A 22115-nucleotide genomic window follows, 5' to 3' on the forward strand; every position below is an offset into this window, starting at 1 on the left:
GGCTGATATCACATGGAGCGTCGTACTTTGTAAGTGTACACAAGAGTCACAGATTGAGGCACTAGCAGCAGTTAGTAGTACTCGTAATAACAGGCCGTCATACGGAGCGCATTTGTTTGTGCTAGCTCGTGTGTGCTTTCTTGCGACGAAATGCTTCCTCGGCCGCCACCAAGGCACAAGTTGGCACAAGTAGCCACAAGTATTGGCCAAGTACCTGCTCTGGTGCAGACAAACTCAGTAGCTCCGCTGCGCACAGCGGCATTAGTGCTGCACCTTGCCATGAGACCGACGCCCTCCACCGCAGCCGGCCAATCAGCGGTCGCAATGGCGGAGGATTCCCACAGTCGCAGCTTGATGATACCCCGCTTCTGAATATTTTTTGGCCGCCTGTGATTGGTCCAAACTCAGAGCCAGCCTCCTCACGTGACATCCCATGCGGCGCAGAGCCAATCAGCGCTCGAGGACCCCACTGTGGCTGCCCTCGCCTCTTGGACTCCGCGCCTTGTGGGCTTTTTCTGGTGCAACGTCTGGGGGCCGTCTGGGCCATTTCTGGGTCTGTTTGGACACGGCCTGCAGCTGGGCGGCGCCGGCGATTGGCAGCCGCGAGCACTTGCATACAGAACAGCCAGCACGGAGCAGCGAATTGTGCAGTTTTTATTGGATTATTTTATGGTGATGCCCAAGTATCACTGGGGAAGTGATTCATATATATAGACACTTGGTAGATGTATAAAACAGAGAGGGGGAAACAACCAAACAAACAAACAAAGAACAGGCCAAGGACAAGGAACAAGGACAACCAATCAATTAATCCAGTAATTCGCCGGCGGTGCATTTGCTGTCACGGACGGACTTGATGTGACTGACGGCCGGAGCGCTGCAGCTAAGCAATTACGGAGTACCTGCGCTGTACTTCTCGACGGGGCCACTCCCCTAGTCACTTGGCGCCGCCGGCAGGTACCGTCTGGTTCCAGTCCAGCACATCGACTTTTTTGCCAGGCTGCGGGTGCTCCAGCTTTTTGGACTTTTCCCTCCGCCATCACCAAAAAAAAAAAGTTATCCTGGGCCATACCAGCATCATCGTCCGCACTCGGCCTCAGGACCAGCTAATCTGTCCTTACACATACCGGCCTCCATTGCATCCCGGGCCTCCGCCGCTGTTCCGCTGCGGCCTCGCGCGACCAGCCTCGGCCGCTCCAAAGCCGCCAGTCGACATCGCCTCCAAGCTGTAGCGTCGGCCCCCTCCATCGGCCTCGCACCGCAACAGCGTCTCCAACTGCGAACTGCTGCAGACGCCGCTGCCAAGCACCGTCTCTTGGCCAGCATAGAGGCGGAACACGTCGATTCAAAGCACACTCCAAAAACATCGGTATGGATGGCTCACCAGGTGTTAGCCGGGGGGCCCCTTCGATGAGCCCAACCAGCCCTGCCAGCTCTCGCCACGGGAACGGAATGCCCAAGCGCAAGAGAAGCGGTGGCATGGGCCTCGAGAGCAGCCCCGGCAGCATCAACGAAGATGATCACGGCGACCACCACGAGAACGGTGATCACGACAAGAAGCGCCAGCCCGGCGTCAAGCGCGCGTGCAACGAGTGTCGCCAGCAAAAGGTGAGTCAGCCCCTCCGACCCTGCCATGTCCCGATCCTCGCCTCCCCCACCATACCCGCCTACTATTTCCAGATGCTCGAGGGAGTTTTAGATGAGAGAGTTGATGCTTTTATTTCTCTGCTCTGCTCTGCCTTGCTCTGCTCTGATATATAAATGCCCTGCCCTCTTCTACCCCGTCCTGTCTCGTGTCCTCCCCGGCGCGGTCTGCAATTGATTGCCTTGTCATGGTGGCTAATTCGTGATTCAATTGTTGCGCAATAGTTGCGGTGTAATGTCGTTCAAGAACCATTCCAGAGCTGCTCACGATGCAACCGTCTAAAGCTCGAATGCAAGATTGAATCAAATTTCAAGCGCATTGGGAAGCGATCCAAGCATGCCGAGATGGAAAAAGAGATTGACCGTCTACGGCGCAACATCGCCCGCGCCCAGGCTCAAGGCTACCTACTCGACGACGACGACACTCTCAACTCTCCCATGGCGCCGAGCACCGCGACCTACTCTCACACGCGAAATCCTTCTCTGATGGGTTCTGACGAGGCTGTGTCGTCCCTACTGCACCTCAAGAGAGGAGGCTCGTATAGCATGCCGCGATTCTCTCACGAGTTGGAAGGGGTCCAGCTGACCGACGAAGCGGTCACCCACCTATTCAACGAATTCTTCGCATTCTACCACCCATTTCTTCCATTCTTAAATCCCCAGCAATCCCCAGACCAATATCACCAACAACACCCTCTCCTGTTTTGGTCCATTGTCGCTGTCGCTGCCCGTCGATTTAGCCCTGCCAATTGCGCCAACCTCATCTCCAACCTCTCTGGGCCATTGACCAGGTTCCTGTGGACCACCATCGGCGAAGTGCCTAGCAATTACTACGTCGTCAAGGCAATGTGCCTGCTCTGCGCCTGGCCATTACCCACCAGTACAACCACTTCTGACCCGACTCACATCCTCTGTGGTGTCATGATGAAGACGGCGACTGGAATCGGATTGCATCGCCCTAACCACATCCAAGACTTCTCTCGAACCTCAGTCGATCTGAATAAGGAGCAGCTTGCCGACCGTGTCACTACGTGGGCCGTGTGCAACATTGTGGCACAAAACATCGGCACAGGCTACGGCCAACCAGCTTCTTCCTTGTATGACTGGACTCTGGCCCTTCGACCCGGCGACGATCCGGCGTTGCATCTCTCTCCCGAATTGGAGGCCCGACTCCAAATTGAAAGATTCTGCGACAAAGTTTCCAAGGAAATGTATAGCAACGCAAGCGATCCCAGAGGTGTCGCCGGAGACGAGCACAGGGCAATGCTCATGAGAGTATACCGACGAGAGTATTCAGAGTTGTATGCGTCCATCATGTCTCAGCAGCTGGGTGCCGTCGTAAATCTGCACTTGCGTGCCGCTGCCCTTCACATGAGGCTGGCCGGATTTTTCGACTCCAGCAAGACGCCCGGCTACTTGGACGATCTGATGGGCTTGTGGCGGGCTACAGTCAGCTTCCTGGACGATCTCTTGGAGGTGGACAAGGTAACTTCTCCCCACGACAATATTGGGGGCACCTTTTTGCTCTACGCGACCAACTACATACAGCAGATGTTAGTAGCTGCTGCTTTTACCTTGCTCAAGTTGATGCGGTCCTTCTTCTCCAAGACGATTGACTTCCAACGCGGGCGAAACCTCTTCCACCGCTCCATCCAGGCCATCCGTGCCACCAGTGTGGTTACCAACGATTTGCAGTGGCGTTTGGCCGAACTAATGGTGCAGATGTGGAACGGTGCCCGGTTGGATCAGAAGAACTACAACCGCGAAGACGATTCTCCCATCCAAGTCGACGACAGCCTGCAACTTAAAGTACGATGTCGTCACAGTATGAGCCTTGTTTTCGACTCCGTTTGGAGATGGAGAGAGGAGTATCAAGCTTTGGGCAGAGGATCGCTCGAAGGTAAGCGATACAATTCGGCCTGTGGGTACACCAGCTGCACTTGAAACCTGCAGAATATTCCCCCTTTTCTTTTCTCTCTGCCTTGTCTCGACGAGAAGCGAGTGTGTTGTTTCGTTCTTCTCAATGGAAAGCTAACATTTGCCGTGCAGCTGCCTTGAAGCACCCTACGAATCCGGATTCGGCCAATGAGTCCTCAGCCGCGTCGTCGCAACTTGACAGCACGTTGATGCCATCACACAGTCTCCCCACGTCCAACAACATGCTTACTGCGAATGGTGTACTAACACCAGGCGCCCCAGGCTTGTCTGCCCCTCCACCCGCACCGACCAGCATAATTGGAAACATGAATTATGGCGACACCAACTATGATTTCTTCGATCCCCAGCACTGGATGCTGGACGGCCTTCTTGACTTCAACTATTCGTTTGTACCGCCTCTCGAAGGTGCATAGAATGCCCAGCAAACCTGTGAAGAACAACGTTCTGAATCTGATGGGGTCGGGAAACTAAATCCATGAGTCGGTTTCTTTCTTTCTTTCCCCTCCTCTACTCCTTAATCCTCCTTTTTTCTTGCTACCGGAGAGGCCCCAACCTAAATGGCAAGTTTGCAGAGACGACATTTCGAAAGACCGCTTGGATTAGATCGGTTGCATCCGGAATTTGACTTCGTGCTGTGAACAACAACGTGAAAATTATGTTACATGTGGAAAGGAGGAGGGGGTTTTTCATACGTGAGTTTTTGTTTTATACCAGAGTGCTTTTTTACTACGTTTGTTTGCGTATCGTTTTGCTTGGGAGCTGGGAATACCGCGTAGACGTCTCTCGCGGTCATTATACCTGGGTCATTTTCTTATGTTGGGCTTTGGGATTCACTATGTTTATACGTTGGCATGACTTTTCATACTTTTCTTTTTATTGTGCTGCCCGTGGGAAAATATATCTGGGGAAGGCAATGGGGCAGCTTTGGATTTACAATTTGGTTTCGTCTTTGCGCATCGGAAAAGGGGCTTGGGCTGTGATATACCGGTATACAGGCAAAATACGTAAGTAGTGTAATGAATAACTGTATATTGAATGAATCCTGCCGTGTTGTTATACGTCCTTGTTGAATGTCATCATCGCTGCGAGGCTTCATCTTCATCTTCGGCTTGCTACCCTAGAGCTGGTGGTATGTATTCCTCCACAGAATTTTTCAATGTATTTGATGAGAAACAAGAGGAATTCCTGATGTTTTTCGGAGTTGGCGATTAATTACTCATGTCTCAAATATTGTTACACCTTTTGCTTTCGGTTCGTTGTCTTTTTCTCTTTGGTAGTGAGTGACTCCTAACATGACGAGTTTTGCGAATGATACGCCACAGCAACAGTAAAAAGACATCCATGGATAGAATAACGCCAACATGATCAAAAGGAACAATACCAAAACAAATGTTACCGTTCTAGGTAGTATATCCCGACTCGAATATCCACACCAGTCTCCAGAATCATAGGAACGATAGCAGTGAATAGATGCTAGCGTCTAGTCAAGACAATCGTAATACAGCTCGTCCCAAAGAGCACCGCATCCACTTCAAATGAGACGAAATACTAATGTAAGACAATAAAAGATCATTGTGAAATGATGCTAAATGTTCTAGATCTATAGTTTGGAAGATCTTGATTCATTTTACTATTACGAAACATCAGACATAAGTAGTCTCCCATAAATGGTATGCACGCACGAGAAGATCACAGAGAACACCAAGATGAGAGTCTGCGTACTCACACATCCCATTCTACACAGACCCCAAAAATGAACTACATTTCCCCTCATCTAAAAAGAAACAAAGTCCCTGAAACTCAACTCAAAGTGAACACATACACTAAACTAGCATCGATGGGTGTCTCACGTCCAAAGAACGCCGAGACAAAAACTCAAAACTAACTACGTAGCGTAGTGGGCGATCCAGGGACCTGGAGGATGGATTTTGAACAAACTAAACAAGCAGCGCAATTGTCTCAGTCATCTCGAAATAAAACAATCTCACACTCCTTACGAACCACCCAGTAACAAAGCAAGGCAAAGCAGAAACACCGCCGCTTTGAAACCTCACACACTACTTTCAGCGACGGTAATTGACAGCCACAGCCATTCCAGCGGGGAGAGGCGGACAGGAGCAGCAAAAACACAGGATCCTGATCCTCCCCCTTCAAGGGTGTTAAACGAGATTCTCTTCTGCTGTTGGTCAGCCCCGGCCTCTCAAAAAAAGGGGAACAGTCGATAAAAAAAGAAAAAAAGAACCCCTCGCTTGTGTACGAATTTGTAGACAGCCGGCTTTAGTTCTCTTCCATTTTGCCCTGTCACCTCGCTTGGATCGAGTTGTGAATCCTACAACCAGGTTAAAGTCGTAAAAAGCCGGAAGCCACTCTTGAGATAGAAGCTCGTGCCTGTAAAATCGATCTCCTGGTCCAACAGCAGGTCTATCTCGTCGTTCAATATTGCATTTATCCGCCATCACCCGTCCTAATGCGGGTTATCTTGACCTTCCCCCCAGGTAAAAAGTAAAGAAAGCTACGGATGCATGTTGGTCGCAGGTCCCGATCGTTTCACCGTAGCGTAATGCACGTTCGTAACCCGTTTTTTGCCTCTCTCTCCATCTCTCTCTTCTTGCCGGGCAGTGTTGAGTCTGGCAGTGTTAGTCCTCTTGCCAACACCAAGATGGCGGGAAGAAGCGGATGAAGCCGCCAACAGAAAGGCATCTCCCATACTGCCCAGATGCCGTTGTGCCTAGTTGCCGCCTGTTCGCTTCATCCACAACAGCGCAAGTCTCACGAGGATCCTCTTATATGCTGGCTGTGCCGTGGCGTGTCGTCGCGCTTGGCCACCCGAAATGGCCGGGCCGAGGCCACAAAAGCGGCCCAAAAAGAGACCGCATATAACGACATCTGTTTGAAAAGATAGTCAACGTATAAAGAATGACGCATCTCGCAATTCGCTTCTCCTCATCTCAGATCAAATTCTGCCTTGGTTGAGGCGCGGATTTCCAGTCAATCACGCTCGAGCTGAATGACGATTCGGGGCCACAATTTGCTCATCCGCCATGGCTCGAATCAACACTAACCAGCACATCACTCCAATATCCGAGACCGGGGCGAAGAGCAAATTTGCCATTCGATCCAATACCGTCATCGAACGATGCCTACCAGCTCTCTAGTCGTCTCGTTGACTAGCCGTGACCCAAGACTGCACACCCCCCTCAGTCTAGAAGGAACCCTGCTAGATGTCTCCTCCGAGTTATCTTTCCCCAATCTCATACGGAGTACATCTTTCTCTGTAAACAAGCTAAGGAGAAAGCCTTGGCCACTCTTTGGTATTGACCACGAAGGCGAAGGCGAGCTTGATTTACCCAAGTGGGGAGACGGAAGCGGTGTTGGCGTTTCCCAAGTCTAAGAACGATCGAGGAAAAGTCCATGTTGGTCGACCAACAGCAAAATGGGGCCCTGCCTCCATTCCTGTCAGGACAGGGAAAAAGTAAGAAAAAGTAAGAAAAAGAAAAGAAAGAGCAAGAAAGAAGAAAAAGCCTAGGCGATCCGGGAGGGAACCAACACGAACCACGAGAGCTGTATGGTTCACCTTGGCCCGATCCTGCGGAGACTTTTGAGAGGCAAGAAGTCGCCGCCGTTTAATCAAACTATAGGTAGACTTCGTTGAGCGCGATCCATCCAGAGGCGCAGAGATCTACGCGAATTGACGGCGTTTGGTGTGGTGTCCCGGCCGCGCCCGTGGCCAGACTCTATGAGTTTGCGCCTATAGGTTATTGCTGGCATGAAACCTATGAGAGGAAGGTTAAGAAAATAATGTGGTGGCCACTGTGGATTTGAGATTCTTGATTCCTCATATGAGGAGCCGTGAATATTCCTTTGGCTCACAATCATCGAACAATGGAGAGCAATGGACAGAATTTCGCCCGAGATAACTGTAGAAGTAAGCGTCCTGCTCGCAGTGTGTTCTGAACTCTGATTTCCTTGGGGATAGGTGACTACTTACTGGCTCTGGACCGTCATTAATGTCACTTAACCTCTAAGCACTTCGCCCCTTTCGTCGACTTAGGGGAGTAGGCGATTACCTACTCGTATGATGAAACGAGTTGACGACCTTTTGTGGGAATATCCCCAGACAGAGCGCAGTGACAGGCACCCACAGACTATTCTGTCAACGGAAACGAGAAGAAAACGGGCCTTCTGGGCACGGCAGAGCAAATTTAGGCAGTGCACATGATTGGGGACTAGGAAACTATCCGCAATAGTCGATAGACTCGAAAGAAGCACTGTACACTTGGTGCTCCTTGACATGGAGAGCTCTTCTTCTCGCTTGGCACTTCCTTGATGGGATTAGGCTGCAAGCCTCATGAAGAATGCAAAAGCTCTCGAACGCCCTCTCTTCTCCCAACCCCCCTCCTCTAGATTCTCATACAATGCACGGAGGTGTAGATGGCCGGCAATTGACTGGTTTGGTTGATTGCTATGACCATGCCTCCTGTCTTAGTCTTGCTTTGGATTGCTTGTAGAGTGTCGGTGTGTGAGCGTCCAATGGTCGCCATCGAGAAGACGAGGTCCCCATGTGATAGGCACGAGCGCTGTTCTCGGCTTTGGTGACATCCGCCGAGATTATCAGGAAAAGAGCATGGCGCCTCTCGAAAGAAGCTAAGGCGTGCGGGTGATGTGCAATCGGGCTTTGGGCTAGACATCCGCTCCTGGAGCCGGCGTTTGTCACGGCCAAAGATGATCGTCTGTGATTTGCTCCATTGCTTTGAAAGCATAATTGGCATGGATGAGCTTCCACCCGTCCATCAGTGGAAGGGGAGGGCTCGAGTCAAGATGGATGGAGTAGTGTGTTTCTTGGAGTGCTATTGGCTGGCTGGGTCGAATGCTGCTCGTAATCATCTCATACGCTTGCATGAAAAGGGCTGGCACTGAGGCAAACTCGGCGGCACAATGGGCAATGCCGAGCCGTGAATTACACCGTGGGCTGTGGAGGTTGGCGCCAAGTGGGCAGCAACGGTGCGGCCTTGGCCCGTGAGCTCCGCGAGAAGCAAGAAGGACACGCCCCCAGAAGACAGCCCTGTAGCAGATTTGCAACCAGGGATAGGGTACAGAGCGAGCTGCGCTGGTATAAATGAGGATCAGGAGGAAGGGATCACGGATGGGGTCGGGATGGGGTCGGGATGGGGCATGATAGAAGCTATCCAGGGGGAGGGGGAGTTGCTTCTTCGAGTTCATCCTCCTAGTCCACATGTCAAGCATCGACCGTTGATCGGAGTGACAAAAGTACCAGAGCACTTATATCCCTGTTCTGTACAGATGGGCAAGACTCTGCGGAGTTCTTAGCGGTCAGATGAAGTTTAGATATCGTAGTAGAGTAGTCAAGAACGCTGGCAGGCATCATCCCATTTGCCAGTGTTTGCATGCGCATGGCCGTTGCAAACATGAACAACATAAGAGAACCAGGGGAAAAAGAAAGCAGTGGTGCCTTCATTCGGGCTCCTTCCGTTTATCCAGGCATAACCAAGCTGTGGATGGAAGGGGACCCGCATGCGCTGGGACTTTGGATTCGGGATCGATCATCTTTGTTCCTGAGCCTGATCGTTGCCTTCCATTCGACACTCTGTCAGGGCATAGGGCGGATCCGCCAGATCCAGCGGTTGTGTGGCAATTCTCGACATACTTGGGCCGTGTTATCCCGGGGAGAAAGGCTCTAGCGTGGCAAGACAAGTGGTCAGCGCTCTGACTCCTCATCCGAGCAGAAGCTAACATTTAGCTAATGGTGTGACTCGTCTCACCATAGAGTTCATAGGGAAAGCTACTTAGGCCATGAGCTCGTAACCGAATACTCTGGTCAAGAATCTTGAAATCTAGTTCGCATGAACGGTGTAACTCTTCAATAGGTAGGCATAACTGAATTCACCAGACGTGAGCGCATTCTGGAATGCGGAGCAAAGGGGAGATCGGGATTGGTCCAGAGCGGATGGTGTACGGTATCTTGCAGAGCGAAGCGTTGATGGATATTGGCCCTGTGCCTAGCTATCACTCAAGAAGATCAAGGATGGCTATGCTGGCTGATCGCGAAGGAGCGTTTGAATAGCGAAAGGGGCGGCTTGCAGATGGTGCACTGCAGGGGAAAGAGGAGAAGTGACGTAGTCAAGGTACATGATTCGATAGTGCAATCAAATGAGACTTGATTACGCGGCAGAATCTCCCCAAGTCGTTGAAGAGACACAGATTCGATGAGTAGATGTCGGCTATCTCATGCTTTAACGCCTTGCGGCGGACATCGTGGACGCATATTGTTTGATTTCTCAATCATGGTTCGTCAACCATCAAGAGCCAGCTAGCTGCCAGACCATTTGAGACGCAGACTCAGAAAAAATGGGCAAGGGAGATTGAAGACGAGTGTGTGAGTGGAGAAGCACGGGACAAAGGGCGAGAAGAGCCAGCCGAAACAAGGCCCAACAATCCGGTAGCGCCCAGTTTGCATACACTGAAGAAGCATCCAGATGGATTGCAATGTCACACAGAGCTAGAAAGTTGAAGACGGCACGCCGGCTTCTATTCTTTGGCGTATCATTCGATCGTTGGTCGCCTCGCGGCTAATGAGACGACTTGTTGACGCGGCTAGGGGTGTGAGATGCGGTGGGATCTTTGAAATATAACAGAAATGGGGCAGAGCCACTGCAGAAATGGCTGCAAAGTCGGCGCTTAGATGTGAACAAGAACAACGATCAGCAAACGTGAGGATCCGCCATCGTAATAGCCGCCGGTTAGGGCCACCTGATGAACGATGACAGCTAGGAACATGAAGCTCGCCCAGAGATCCGCAAACGGCGATAAAGCGAGAGGTGTAGAAAAAGCGGGAAATTTGCGCGCAAAGAAGAAAGCGGCGCGAAGGTGAGATATGCCTGGTGGTGCAGATACTTGTTGGCCGAGACACAACGTTCCATGCCTCTGACCTACAGCGACCAACAACACAGCGTGCAAATCACGCAAACAGGGACAAGGAGAGGTCAAGAGAGAGGCCAGGGGAAAGGCCATTGGTAGCAACCAAGATGTCCTGCTAGTGTTTACTTGCGCAGGTTGGCGAATAGAATGCGGGCAGTGGCATTTCTCAAACGACACCAAGCAAGGCTGTTGGATGGCTCAACTCAAGGCTGCCTTGATGGGTTTGCGTTTTGCAGAGGTCCCAGACTGCGGCGAGGCAGGGCAAGGTCGCTTCTTGAGGCCGCAGATCAAACAACAGTGCAGTAAATCTCGTAAGAGAGACTGGTTACATGTATTCGCGTGACAGAAGTACGACATACCCCGGAGAAACACCAAATGGCCCGAGGCTAAGATATTCATCGCAGGAGGCAAAGTACCAGCCCAGCGCTCAATGCGGCACCGAGAGCCCCCGACAGGAGTGGTGCACAGAAGGCAGGCATCCTGATACTAATCTGTCTCTTGGCCAACACATTTTTCTCTTGTGATGGATGGTTGTGTGTTGGCCGTGCAGGAGGGAAGTCTGTAGTTACAGCACAGGCTCGCTTATGGCGCTGTCGGTACCCAATGGCAGGCCCTTTCACAGCGGGTAGACGCGCGCGTATGTGTTCTGCTTCGGGCCTAGCGCGCCAGTCCGGAGCGGTCGCCCATTGGCCGGGCAGGGGCTGTGCGGGCAGTCGCAGGGATACCTGGCCCAGTGGAGGGGGCGTGCGTCACTGTCGTCCAATGCGAGTCGAATATATCCTTGCTAGCGCGTCCCGACGGCTCGGATCGCACTATGTTAGTATGCAGTAGCGCAGTGGAGCGCTGCGCCATCAGATGAGTGGCCAGACGCGGGGCCGAACTCTCTTGTTTCGTCCGCCTGAGCCAGCAGTGCGACTGAGAGAAAAAAAAATGCTGCCTTTCGGCCAGATTGCCCTCCCCCCTTACCCGGTCTCCAAGTCGGATCATACAGGCGCATGGGCTGGCCCATCAGTCTCGGCTTCTTTCTCCCTATTGATGGCCTTGGTTGGGCAAGTGATTCGTTCATCCCACTTCGGGTTTCCCCTCCGTCGTACTGCCACCACTCAAATGCGTGCAGATAAGGGCATGGGAGACGGTGTGGCGCCACCGCCCTACACTGTCGTCAGTCGGCGGTCATCTCTCCGACTCCCCATGTTGGCACTCCACATTTAGTGATGTGCCGTAATTGGACTTGCGGTGCGACTATTCTGGAAGTGCCGAGCTGTGCGCGCAGCCGGAGCCAGAAACAGCCTTGGCTAACGGGAGAGGTTTCGAGCGTTGGCACGATCGCGTCGGCAGTGCCATGAGTGCCATGAGTTGCCATGAGCCATGAGAGCCATGCCTCCTGTTGGTGAGCTCTACAGCGGAAGCAAGGAAAGGTAGGCTAACTGCTACCGTTTGGGGACTGTATGCATGGTCACGGAACTGCATATCCCAAGGCCAGGCATCTTCCTCGGTCACTGCCACAAAGAGCACCGTTGCTTCTCGGACGACGTCCGTATAGTTCCCCATACGGGCTGGCTTGTCGTGGCCTAGAACCAAAAGTCCATTACTCCGCCGCCGCGAGGGTTGAGAATGGTATGGTACGGTCCCGACAGCGTGGAAATTGAGGCATGGCCGCCGCGTTGATACAACTCTGGACGGGGGTATCGGACAGAACAAGTGCGACCTTTGAAATCTCGAGCAATATGTACGAGTAGGCCTCAATGAGCAGTCGTACCTATCCGAGAGACTTGTTCCTCTCGAGCACCAAGACTTGTCTGTTTGTCATGCCCCTCGCACCTAGGCCTTTCGCTTGACTCGGTCAATGATTGACAGGCTTAGCGTTTTCATAGGGCGGTTTAAACATGAACGCCGCACTGTCCTAAGTGGGACTTGAATATCTCACCAAGTGAACTAAGTAAGGAGCTGAACGCTAGCATCTCAGCAAGCAGCCATGTCTGAAACATGGTCTAGATGAGAGACAAAGGAATGTTATTGTACTCCTTATAAGCAAAGAATTGAAAAAATGCAAAAGAGGCAAAGGCAGGCAACAAAAACAGCAGAAGCAGCAGCAGCAGCTCGGTTATGCCGCTGGTGTTGAAGAACGGCTGACGTTTGGTATGAGATTTGATTGAGGAACAGTGCTGCGCTAGAGGCGTCAAGAGTAGATTGTGTGAAGCCGTGCGCCAGAGCACGGAGCGTGTCGTGGCAAGCTTCCACTGCGCTAATTAGCCTTGGTACCTATTGAAAATACACAATGGCCTAGACTAGCAGGCCATTGAATGGTGTGATGAAGTTAATTGAATGCCAAGTGGATGAGCGAGCGACAGACTTAGCATTCCCTTGACTACCAGTCACAATCCACCTGAAGGACACTGGACAGCTTATTTGATCAGCACTTTGATGCCGTCGTGCCCCTTTCAGGGGTATCCATCTCGATAGATATTGGTGACTCTCGTCATTTCACAGTTTGTGACTGGGCAAACCCACTGATCGGAGCTAGGCGGGGAAGAAGCATAAACAGCCGCACGCACGATAATCGTAGGCGGTAGATCAGATACGAGTACCTAGGTTGCCATGGACTAGGCATATGCCGCCGCCTTCCGAACATACGCGGCTGTCGTTCGTGACGGGTATTCGCTGGCTTCTATGATCGTCTGTCTTGTAAGTCGATAGCGGAAACATTGTACAGAGATTCTGTCGAGGGCATTCGTCTAGGCGGTCTAGCCATCGATGCTAGCTCATTGAACGTGGAGCAGAGGCTTTTGAGACTTTGTCGCTGAGATGGAACATGAGCGCTAGCGGCACTGTGAATCAGATGCTAGCCTGAGGAAATATCCAAGGGCACAGGACACAATCGAAAGCTAGCCGTGGCGTGGGACACCATGGCTTCCATTGTCGGATGGATCTTGCGCTCTAGTGCCACGTATTCTGACAGACCACTAGCAAGCAGCGTCGCAAATGGTTTGCGCGCAGCAGGCGCTGTATCAGAGCGTCTGCTACTCGTACAGTCCTAGGATACGGAATTTGTCGTAGGTCGTCAGTATCAATTCCATGGAAGCAAATGGGTCGCAGTTTGGGCCGCACTGTGGATGAACGTCCATGGCAGTGCTGAAGTGGTCTCTGGTCAAGGCAGACTGGAGGAGATTTGCGCTTTACTGCCTGCAGCAAAGGCAGGAGGCACTAAGGTACATGCACACGTACGAGGACTCGCACAGCAGTAAGGTACCACCGTACCCTGACTTTCTTTTCCCCGGTTGTCGCAATATGAAGCGGAGTCCGGAGCAAGGCAAGGTACCAGGTTCGTAGCAAGTACAGACAGGTGCGCTCCTGCTGTCAGGATGAGCTGTGGAATGAACGACCAGCATACGAGGTACTAGTGAATACTTCTGCTCGGGAATGCCATTGACTGAAGCCAGAGTACCCCAGGTGTACTGATACTACTACCTTGACCACCATTGGAAGGCAGGAGTGTGCGAAAGTAGAGACCAGAGACCCTTGAACCATTGCGTCCATTTTCGAGAGAAAGGGCGCTAGTCCTGTTGAGGAAGACACTTCAGCCAAAACAACCCTAAACTCGCCTGCTGAATTCTGATTTCCAATTCTCCACCCCCAAGCGGAGCCTGATCTCTGCCACTCCAAGCTATTGAGGCTCCCTCATTTTCTCTCCATCTGTCACATTCATGCTAACAGAGTGCTCGCTAGTACGATCTCGGCAATCGATGTGTCTCTCTTTTGCTCTGCCTCTGCCTCTGATGTGATGCGCTGGCCTTCTGCCCTATGCCGGGGCGTGATCTACCAGCCCACGAAGAACCTCCGCACCCTCACCAGCAAAATCTGCCTCCGGCTTGACGCTCGTGGCGGCTGCCTCTGCCTTGGATACGATTCTCCCCCCGCGTCATTTCGAATCTTCTTTGCCGCCTCTTTCAGTCCTGCCAAGATTTCGGAGAGATTAAGTTGATCTTTTGCTTCCCGCCGGCTGCATCGGGGTCCTAACTTGGGGAAAGACGCGGCTATCACCTCTCGCCGTTACTTTGGCGTGCCTGATGACACCTCATCCAGCTAGCCTCTACACGTATTCGTGATGCGGTCGAGTGCTGATGAGCCTGTTCTCAGAGGCAGGGTACGAGCCAGCTTCTACAGAAACCATTTGGTTGCAAACGCCTCGCGAGCTGTTGGGATTATATCTCGACCGGGTGTTTTGGGATTTGAGGGCGACTTGCCGGATACGTCAGTGGCACCTTGAATTGCTTTTTCCTCGTCTCAGCTGCTCAAGGTACCTTGCGCACGAGTATCTGCCTGCCTACCAAGTAGGTCGATATGTCTCTACAGTATCATCTGGCATTACCCCTCATGGCCCCCTTTTGTCTTGTGTGGGTTTTGCTGTGCCAGACACGCAGGCTTCCGTCATCCAAGCGCTGTGACCAGCGGCCATGATGCAACCAGAGACAGCAAATTAGGTCTGATATTGGGGCATATTGGCAATCACTCGCAGTTGCCCGTGCTCACTGATCGCCAGCCCGGGAGATGGCGAATTGATGACTGTCTAGTGTCCCCGCCGCTGCTATTGATTGTTCTCTGCCTTCATCTCCTCGGATTTGGCTGCTTATTACGTTGCTATTGTCATGTGTCCACCGTATACGCTTGATTTTACACTCGTCGCACTCGATGCAGAGGCACTCGGAGTCTCCTGGAGAACGCCCGCGCACGCCCCTACCGTTTCTCCAAACATGCCCTGGAGCCACATGCCCCCATCTCCAGTTCCGCACGCCTCGGCGGCTATCTCATGCACAACAGTGTCTCCCACTGTATGTACATTAACTACTGCCAGCCCTGTCCGTATCGACCGGGGACCCTGGTCCAAGCCATACGACTCCAACCACACTCCCCGAACCCCCTGGTCAACTAGGATCTGACGCTTGATCCCTGCGCCAGGTAGCACGCACTAGGCCACGGCTCGTATGTACTTGTACTGATTCCCGTGCTTGTCGACTCACGGCCCTGCAACCTTGGAGAGCTCACCCGGCTCTTGATCTGAGCCTCCATTTATACAAAGAGTCTTGCCATCTCTTCCTGTTTCCGACTTCCTCACAAGGCTCTCTTCTTCATCTGCCGTTTCTACACCTGTCCTGGCTTCCCCAGCTAGATCATCTCCAACTTTATCGTTATACCTTTGACCAACCACGGCCGCGGCCACGGTAGGCAGAATTCCTCAAATCTTTTGGCGGCTCATTGCTATTGCAAAACTGCCCACCCCTCCTTCACCTCCAATCGCCCTTTCTCAAATACATAAACGTGTCGCTCTACGGACTTGAAGCGACCACTTGTTTCTTCTCACAAGTCGCATATTCTTTCATTTTCCCATCTTATTTCCCAATTTCCTTCTTTGCTCCCCACTTGGCATACCGTTCAAGGTACAGGTAGGTCATCTACCATCAGTCATCGACTTTTGCGCCACCGCAGAGAATTGACTCTTGATAACGTCTACTTTGCAAGCTCTGCAGCTGCATTGCCGCCGCTACCCAACCGAATTGAGACCTTGGCTGTGTTTTTTAAACGCCCAAGGAGCCCTATCCAACGTGCCGCTTGCATGAACATGGTAGAGCAACAACAGTATATTCCTGCAGGTTTACCACACACAGGTGACCTGGCAGGATCCCACGGCTTGTCTGAAGCCAGATCCATCGCGCCTGCAGGCACTTCAGCCTATCCGGAAGTGGCCCCTTTCTCAGCAGTGAGTCTTGCACGCCTTTTCCCTTTTCACACAGCAAACCCCCCAAAAGAGATCAATGCTTGATCCTTTGCCTTCCTGTTTCTCCGTCTGCTCTCCCCTCACAGCTCCGGCCAGGGTTGTAAGCTTACCAATCGTCCGTTTTCGCAGGTTTCTTCGTTCAACATCCCTGCCCCGTGCGACTCTAGCCTTCTCACTCCCATCTCCACGACCAGCTCTCCCCCACTGCACCAGATCCGCAAATTGGCACCGCAGTATCCTCCTCCTCCGAGCACCCCTTATACCCAAGTGCCAACCCCGCCTGGAAGCTCCAAGATGTATCACCAGCCGTGGAACAACCAGTTCGACATGCACAACCAAAACGCGCCGAATGGCTCGCCCATGAACAGTCAGGTGCCGGTGACATCGGACTTCTACATACCTGAGGACCGCCGCACGCCCAACCCGCCAACAGAGCCCTACTACGGGTCCTTCAGCGTGTCTGAAGGCCCGGATACGCAGTCAATGCACAACCAGGGACAGCCCTCATACTACGTTCCCATAGAGATGGGCAACCAAAACTCCATGATGATACGTGAACCTCGTCAACTGCCCATGGAACCGCACCCCCGTGACAGCTCCCACCCAGCATCTCTGCTCGTGCAGTCTCACCCATCACACTACCACAACGTTCGACGGGCCAGCACAGATGACCGCAGCTACACCAGTCGCGCCGATACCGTTCGACGCTCCTCCAGCGGCTCTCCTCGTCGACGCTCTGCAACCCAGGGCAGCACACGAGTGAATAAGAAGTCGCGGTCGTCCAAGAGGGGCGGCGGTTCACTTCGCAGCCAGGCTGATCCTGGCGATGAGCACAAGAACTGCTATGGCCAAGAAATCCCTCCTCCCATCAAAAAGGGGTGCCCCGAAGAGGAGCGCTGCATCTTCGAGTCTAGGTGGCGGCATCGCTCCCAGAGGGGACAGGACATGTGGGACAGTATCCAGGCCGACTTTGAGAAAAAGTTCAACAAGAAGCACGGCAAAGAAATGCTCCAAATGAAATTCAAACGCGGTCGGTCCAAGTTCTATGATTGGCTTCCCGAAGATGTAAGTACAACTCCACCACGCCATCGCCTTTGAAAATGTAGGCAATGCTAACTACTGCGTTTCATCAAATAGTTAAGGATACTTCAAGCCGCTTTCAAGAGGGTCGAAAAGGAGAGATATCAAATCATCCTTGACCGCTTCCATGAGATGGGTGGCTCCCGGAACATGCTGCTGAGCGCCAGCGACATTGAGATTAAGATTGTCAACGATCTGAAGTGGGAAGAAGCCATATACATTGATGGCCTTGACGATTGCATCCGTCGCCGCCGCAAAACCATTGTCAAGAAACGGTCAAGTGGCCGAGGAGAACCGGGTGGCGATGTTCCTGTGAGCGACGATATGCTGCGAATTTCCCAGACGCCCCACAACGAGGACGACGTGATTAACCAAGTATACGGACGACAAGATCGCTGGGACGAAGACATGGCCTCTGTAAACGGCGAAATGATGGACTCATCAAACATATGGGAGAACCGGGCTCCCATGAAGATTGAGCCAGACACAGAGCACATGGCGCGGGTGCACAACGCAAACGGCCACCCCATCGGGATCCGACCAGTGCCAGTGTACCATCCAGCCCCAAAGGCACCTTGAAGGGGGCTCTTATATGGCTTGCATGGGAGATGGCACAGTAATGTCGGCGGGATAGGACAGCATGCATTGGATGGATGGATGGATGGAAGGCTTGGCTGGAGGATTGGCATGGGAATGCCCCATACGTTTCTTTTGTTTTGTTTCATTGCTTAGAATGCTTCAATCTTCTCGACGAAGAGTCATCACTCCCTCTTTGGTTACCCACATGTTCCTCTTCAAGATTTCTGTTATTGTCCTTGTCTACATTTTTCTCGTTCCCTCTTGTTTTCTACTCTCCATCTGGTACATTTAATCTCTCACCTTGTACTTTTTCTATTTCTGCCTTTTCTTCTTTTCCTTACTCTCATTGACGCTCAAATAACCGGGGAATTGGGGAAAAAACTCGGGATGGCTCAAGATGGATACAATCTCACGATATGCCTGGATGCATCATGTTGGCTCACTGACTTTATGTTGCCTTGCCCACAGGCACTCGGACCAAGGACAGAATAAACAAATGTATAGATATGATTAATCAATACAACTCTAAAGCTTCAATACCACCAAACAAAGACTGCAGTACCAATTAATTGAATACGTGTGAGATGAATTTTGCAAGATACCTAACTGCGGGTGGTATTGGTATCGGTGTTTACGCAGTCGGCGATAGAGAGCGGCTGAGTAACAGGTACCATGGCTTACCGCATCTACCTGTGCGAGTACAGTACCTTGTGCTACCTCTACCTGTATGGAGTGTATGGAGGACGTGTAGAAGGAAGCGCGTCCAACGTGTTCAAGGCGAACTTGTGGGCCGCATGCGGGTGTGGCATTGTCGCTGCAGATGACAACATGGAAGACTGCTAGCCAGCGGGGATGCTCCTACGTGGCCGTCCTTCAGCACCTTGAAACGGCGGAGGACGAAGCCCGAGCAAGACGAGCGCCTGGTCAGTGCAGGTCTGGATGTGCACTGTGTGATCTGCACTGTACATTGACAACGGGAACCCGTGGGATCCCGGCGTAACACCTTATCTCTCGCCCGTCATCACCCCTCCTGCAACACAACGACGCGGCTCTTCCTGAACCCTGGCCATTCACATTCGAGAAGACGACCGACGAAATGGCCTGTTGTTCCCGCAGCGCCACCGTCACCAGGCCCTTTTGTTGTCCTTTTTTTCCCTCTGTGCGAGCCACGCCCTCCAAACAGCAGAGGAAAGCGAGCAAAGAGAGGAAAAACGCAAGGGAGGGAGGGGGCCGACCAGGTTGCAGCATGTCGAACTTGCAGGGCCAGGTGAGATGGGCAAGGCATCTCGTCCATTCAGAGCTTCCAAGAGGCGCCGAGCGGACACCGTCAGGCAGGCAGGCATGCAGCTGCGGGCTGGCCAGCCAATTCGCTGCGAGACCACACCACCAGTTCCCAACTGTCGGGTTCGCGCCTTGCCTGACGCAGAAGAGGCTGCATCACGAACCCTGGAAGGGGGCAAAAGGACGACGAGGGGGAGGTGAGAGACGATGTCGCTGCCGCATGTTGTTGTAACTGGTACTGCAGACAGTACGAGGGATGGGGTGACGGCAAGGGATGGGAGGGAGCAGAAGCCAAACCAGGAAGAAGGAAAAAAAAGGTGCAAGGGAGATGCGGCTCTTTGCTTCTCTTTGCTTTTTCCTCTGCGGCTGAGATCGACTGAAGGTTTGTTTGCCTTTCCCTGCTGCTGAGGCGTCTTGATTTGTCTCAGAGTCTTTGGCCTTTTATTCGCCCAGTTGGAGTGGCTCGCTGCTGGTTCGGCTGGCCGCCTTTCAGCTGCTGCACAGTCCCCCATCCGCATGTGGCTCCGCTTTTGCACACTGTATCAGGTACTTTGCACATGCAGAGGTGCACATGCGCCTGCCCAGCGCCCAGCCAAACACAAGCCATGCCGCCTGCCTCCCCCGTTTGCACAGTACGAGATTTACGAGTCTGTTGATTCTTTCAGGCCGCGGCACTCTCTCTCGTACATCCGTGGTTCCCCTTGGCCTGCTCGCATCGCCCACTGTGCTTGTGCTCCATGCTACTGTACCTTGCTGCTTTTCTTCATCCTCGACTCCATTGGCAATGGCACGCTCTCGCCCCAAACTTGGATTGTGCCGTTTCTGCGTCAGGTTGATGTGCTGAACTGAATGGTGGTACGTTGTGCGTCTCTTCCTCCTTTTCCTCTTCGGGTGAAATGGCGCCAGCAGGTGGACAGAAAGTCCTGCCAGAGACGTGAATCCTACTTGCGTAGTAGTCCGGATATAGCAACCGGGCGGAGCAAAACAAAAGATACCCCAGGCACAGCGATTCCGGCCTCCGCGCGCTGTCCTGGTTCAGCTCATCACGACATGTCAATGCGAAATGCAAGATGATTTGCCACGAGGGTGGTCAGCACATGGATGGCCTGGAATCGCATCGCTTAGGAACTGGACCTGCTACGATCGCTGTAGACTTCCAGGTTTAGCAGTGGCAGTCCCTGGGCGTTGTCCGGGGCCAGTGAGCTCAGGAACAGCTGGGGCTGAGTCCGAGCTTGAGAAGCATGGATGGTCTGTTCAGATGCGCTAAGCGGAGGAAGCACAATTGCTCTGCTCAAACCCGGAATCTGGGGCGTCAAAGACGGCCGGCCCCGGTTCTTGGATTTACCATTCGCAATCTTTCTGCTATTTATTTGTCATGTTACGAGAGACCTGGTCACTCCTGGCACTTACGGCTGGGCACATGGCACGAGGATACAGAGAGATATGGTGCCAGATGTGCCCACACTGTCACGGCGGAGCTGCGATTCCGAGTCATCGATGCCGCTCGCTAGGACAACAGGTCGATCTGCCAACGGGTCCCGTAGACCTTTAGCCGCCGAAAGACAGTGGACTCGGACGCTGCAGTGCTACTTGCACGAGCAAGTGTCCTCGATGCGCATTTCCGCGCATTTCCACTCCGATGACCTTGTCTCCTTTCTTGCTGGCATTCTTCCTTCTGGTCTGCCTTTTTTGCCTGCATTTTCGGGCGGGTTTCGCGGATGACGGCACCCGCACTGTACGGAACACCCATGCCTTGTCCACCGCCCCTCCGTCCCGACAGTCTGGAAAATGACGCGGTGGAAAGTGGATTCGCAATTTGGGGTCCACGCCTCCCATGAAGCAGCAAAAACAAGAGAGAACGATTGGAGGACATGAATGACTGGGAGCAAGGGGGCTGCCCTTCTCCCTCGCTTCTCATTTTCCCTCCCCCCTTGACTCTCTGGGCTTCATTTTCCCTCGAGACAGCAGAAGAAACCAAGGTTTGGCGTGAGAGCATGGCGGCATGACTTTCGGAGGGCAAAATGGGCACTTCGGCTGGCGGCCGTGCGTTTTGCTCCTGTTAACGGCGCGCCCCGGCCGGTCGATCTACGGGTCACAATGCGGAGCCCGTGGCATCCTGGACGGAGTAGCGCTCCAAAAGGCCGAACATGGCCCTAAGCGGCGCTCCATCAACCAAGATGGTCCTACGCAACACTGGCCGGCAAGACTGCTTTGTCAATTTGTCCACCTGTCCAATTTGTCCATTTGTGGCCGCGTACGAGTACAAGCACAGCGACATGCAAGAGTACATATGGGCGGGGGCTGCGAGTGCAGCGTACAAGCATTGACGCAGCAGTTCTATTCGACGAGGTCCATGTCCATGAAAAAATATCATAATCTGCTAATGGGCGCCCTCGTATACAGAATCGCAGGGATTGCGAGGTCAGCGAAAGAGGCAGGCCAGTTTATCCACCTGCACACTCGCAGGATGATGCAAGCATGCGTGTACCATGTGTTACGTGACAAGCAGGCACCTCTCGAATATGGCACAGAGCCCGTGCCGAAGGCTGAAGATGGCGAACCGCCTGCCGCATGACAAAGTTTGGTGGAACGTGCGACAGACGCGAAAGTGCCGGCAACGCATCATCCATGCTTTCTGCCCTTTACCCGTACAATGCGGAGCAATTGCCCTAGAAGCAGGTCCAGGCAAATGTATTAAAGTGGCAAATATCGGATGAACGCAGGCGAGCGAATGCTACGGGGCCATGGCTACAGTACAGGGCCCTCGGAAGAAAAGGTAAAAAAGGGCAGACAGGAACAGGTTGCAGTGGCATGGCATCTGCAGCCTGCCCCGACTGTGCCGCTGCTGTTCGGGAGTTGTTTTGGGGGGACTTTGGTCTGAGTG

General features: G+C 52.8%; 6 protein-coding genes across 6 annotated transcripts; 3 read left to right on the forward strand and 3 right to left on the reverse strand.

Moving 5' to 3' along the window:
* Positions 1-1410: 1410 nt before the first annotated feature.
* M431DRAFT_84360 (hypothetical protein) lies at positions 1411-3995 on the forward strand (the record flags this gene model as incomplete). Its single annotated transcript, XM_024923422.1, has 3 exons — positions 1411-1608; positions 1870-3544; positions 3694-3995. 3 exons carry the CDS (start codon positions 1411-1413, stop codon positions 3993-3995), a joined length of 2175 nt encoding a protein of 724 aa, XP_024774866.1.
* Positions 3996-5617: 1622 nt separating this feature from the next.
* Positions 5618-6148, reverse strand: M431DRAFT_438756 (hypothetical protein). The gene has a single exon (XM_024915176.1). It carries the CDS (start codon positions 6036-6038, stop codon positions 5769-5771), a length of 270 nt encoding a protein of 89 aa, XP_024774867.1. The 5' UTR covers positions 6039-6148; the 3' UTR covers positions 5618-5768.
* A 3289-nt stretch (positions 6149-9437) lies between these two features.
* On the forward strand, positions 9438-9725 carry M431DRAFT_508596 (hypothetical protein). The gene has a single exon (XM_024919135.1). It carries the CDS (start codon positions 9509-9511, stop codon positions 9662-9664), a length of 156 nt encoding a protein of 51 aa, XP_024774868.1. The 5' UTR covers positions 9438-9508; the 3' UTR covers positions 9665-9725.
* Positions 9726-16129: 6404 nt separating this feature from the next.
* M431DRAFT_85448 (hypothetical protein) lies at positions 16130-17950 on the forward strand (the record flags this gene model as incomplete). The annotated part of the gene is made up of 3 exons (XM_024923558.1): positions 16130-16273; positions 16421-17356; positions 17429-17950. The coding sequence occupies 3 exons, from the start codon at positions 16130-16132 to the stop codon at positions 17948-17950; spliced, it is 1602 nt and encodes a 533-aa protein (XP_024774869.1).
* A 974-nt stretch (positions 17951-18924) lies between these two features.
* Positions 18925-19915, reverse strand: M431DRAFT_438791 (hypothetical protein). Its single transcript, XM_024915177.1, has one exon. The coding sequence runs from the start codon at positions 19747-19749 to the stop codon at positions 19075-19077; it is 675 nt and encodes a 224-aa protein (XP_024774870.1). The 5' UTR covers positions 19750-19915; the 3' UTR covers positions 18925-19074.
* Positions 19916-20472: 557 nt separating this feature from the next.
* M431DRAFT_554373 (hypothetical protein) lies at positions 20473-21244 on the reverse strand. Its single transcript, XM_024921398.1, has one exon. The coding sequence runs from the start codon at positions 21225-21227 to the stop codon at positions 20739-20741; it is 489 nt and encodes a 162-aa protein (XP_024774871.1). The 5' UTR covers positions 21228-21244; the 3' UTR covers positions 20473-20738.
* Positions 21245-22115: the final 871 nt, after the last annotated feature.

This window comes from Trichoderma harzianum (assembly GCF_003025095.1).
Source record: "Trichoderma harzianum CBS 226.95 unplaced genomic scaffold M431scaffold_6, whole genome shotgun sequence".
NCBI lineage: Eukaryota > Fungi > Ascomycota > Sordariomycetes > Hypocreales > Hypocreaceae > Trichoderma > Trichoderma harzianum.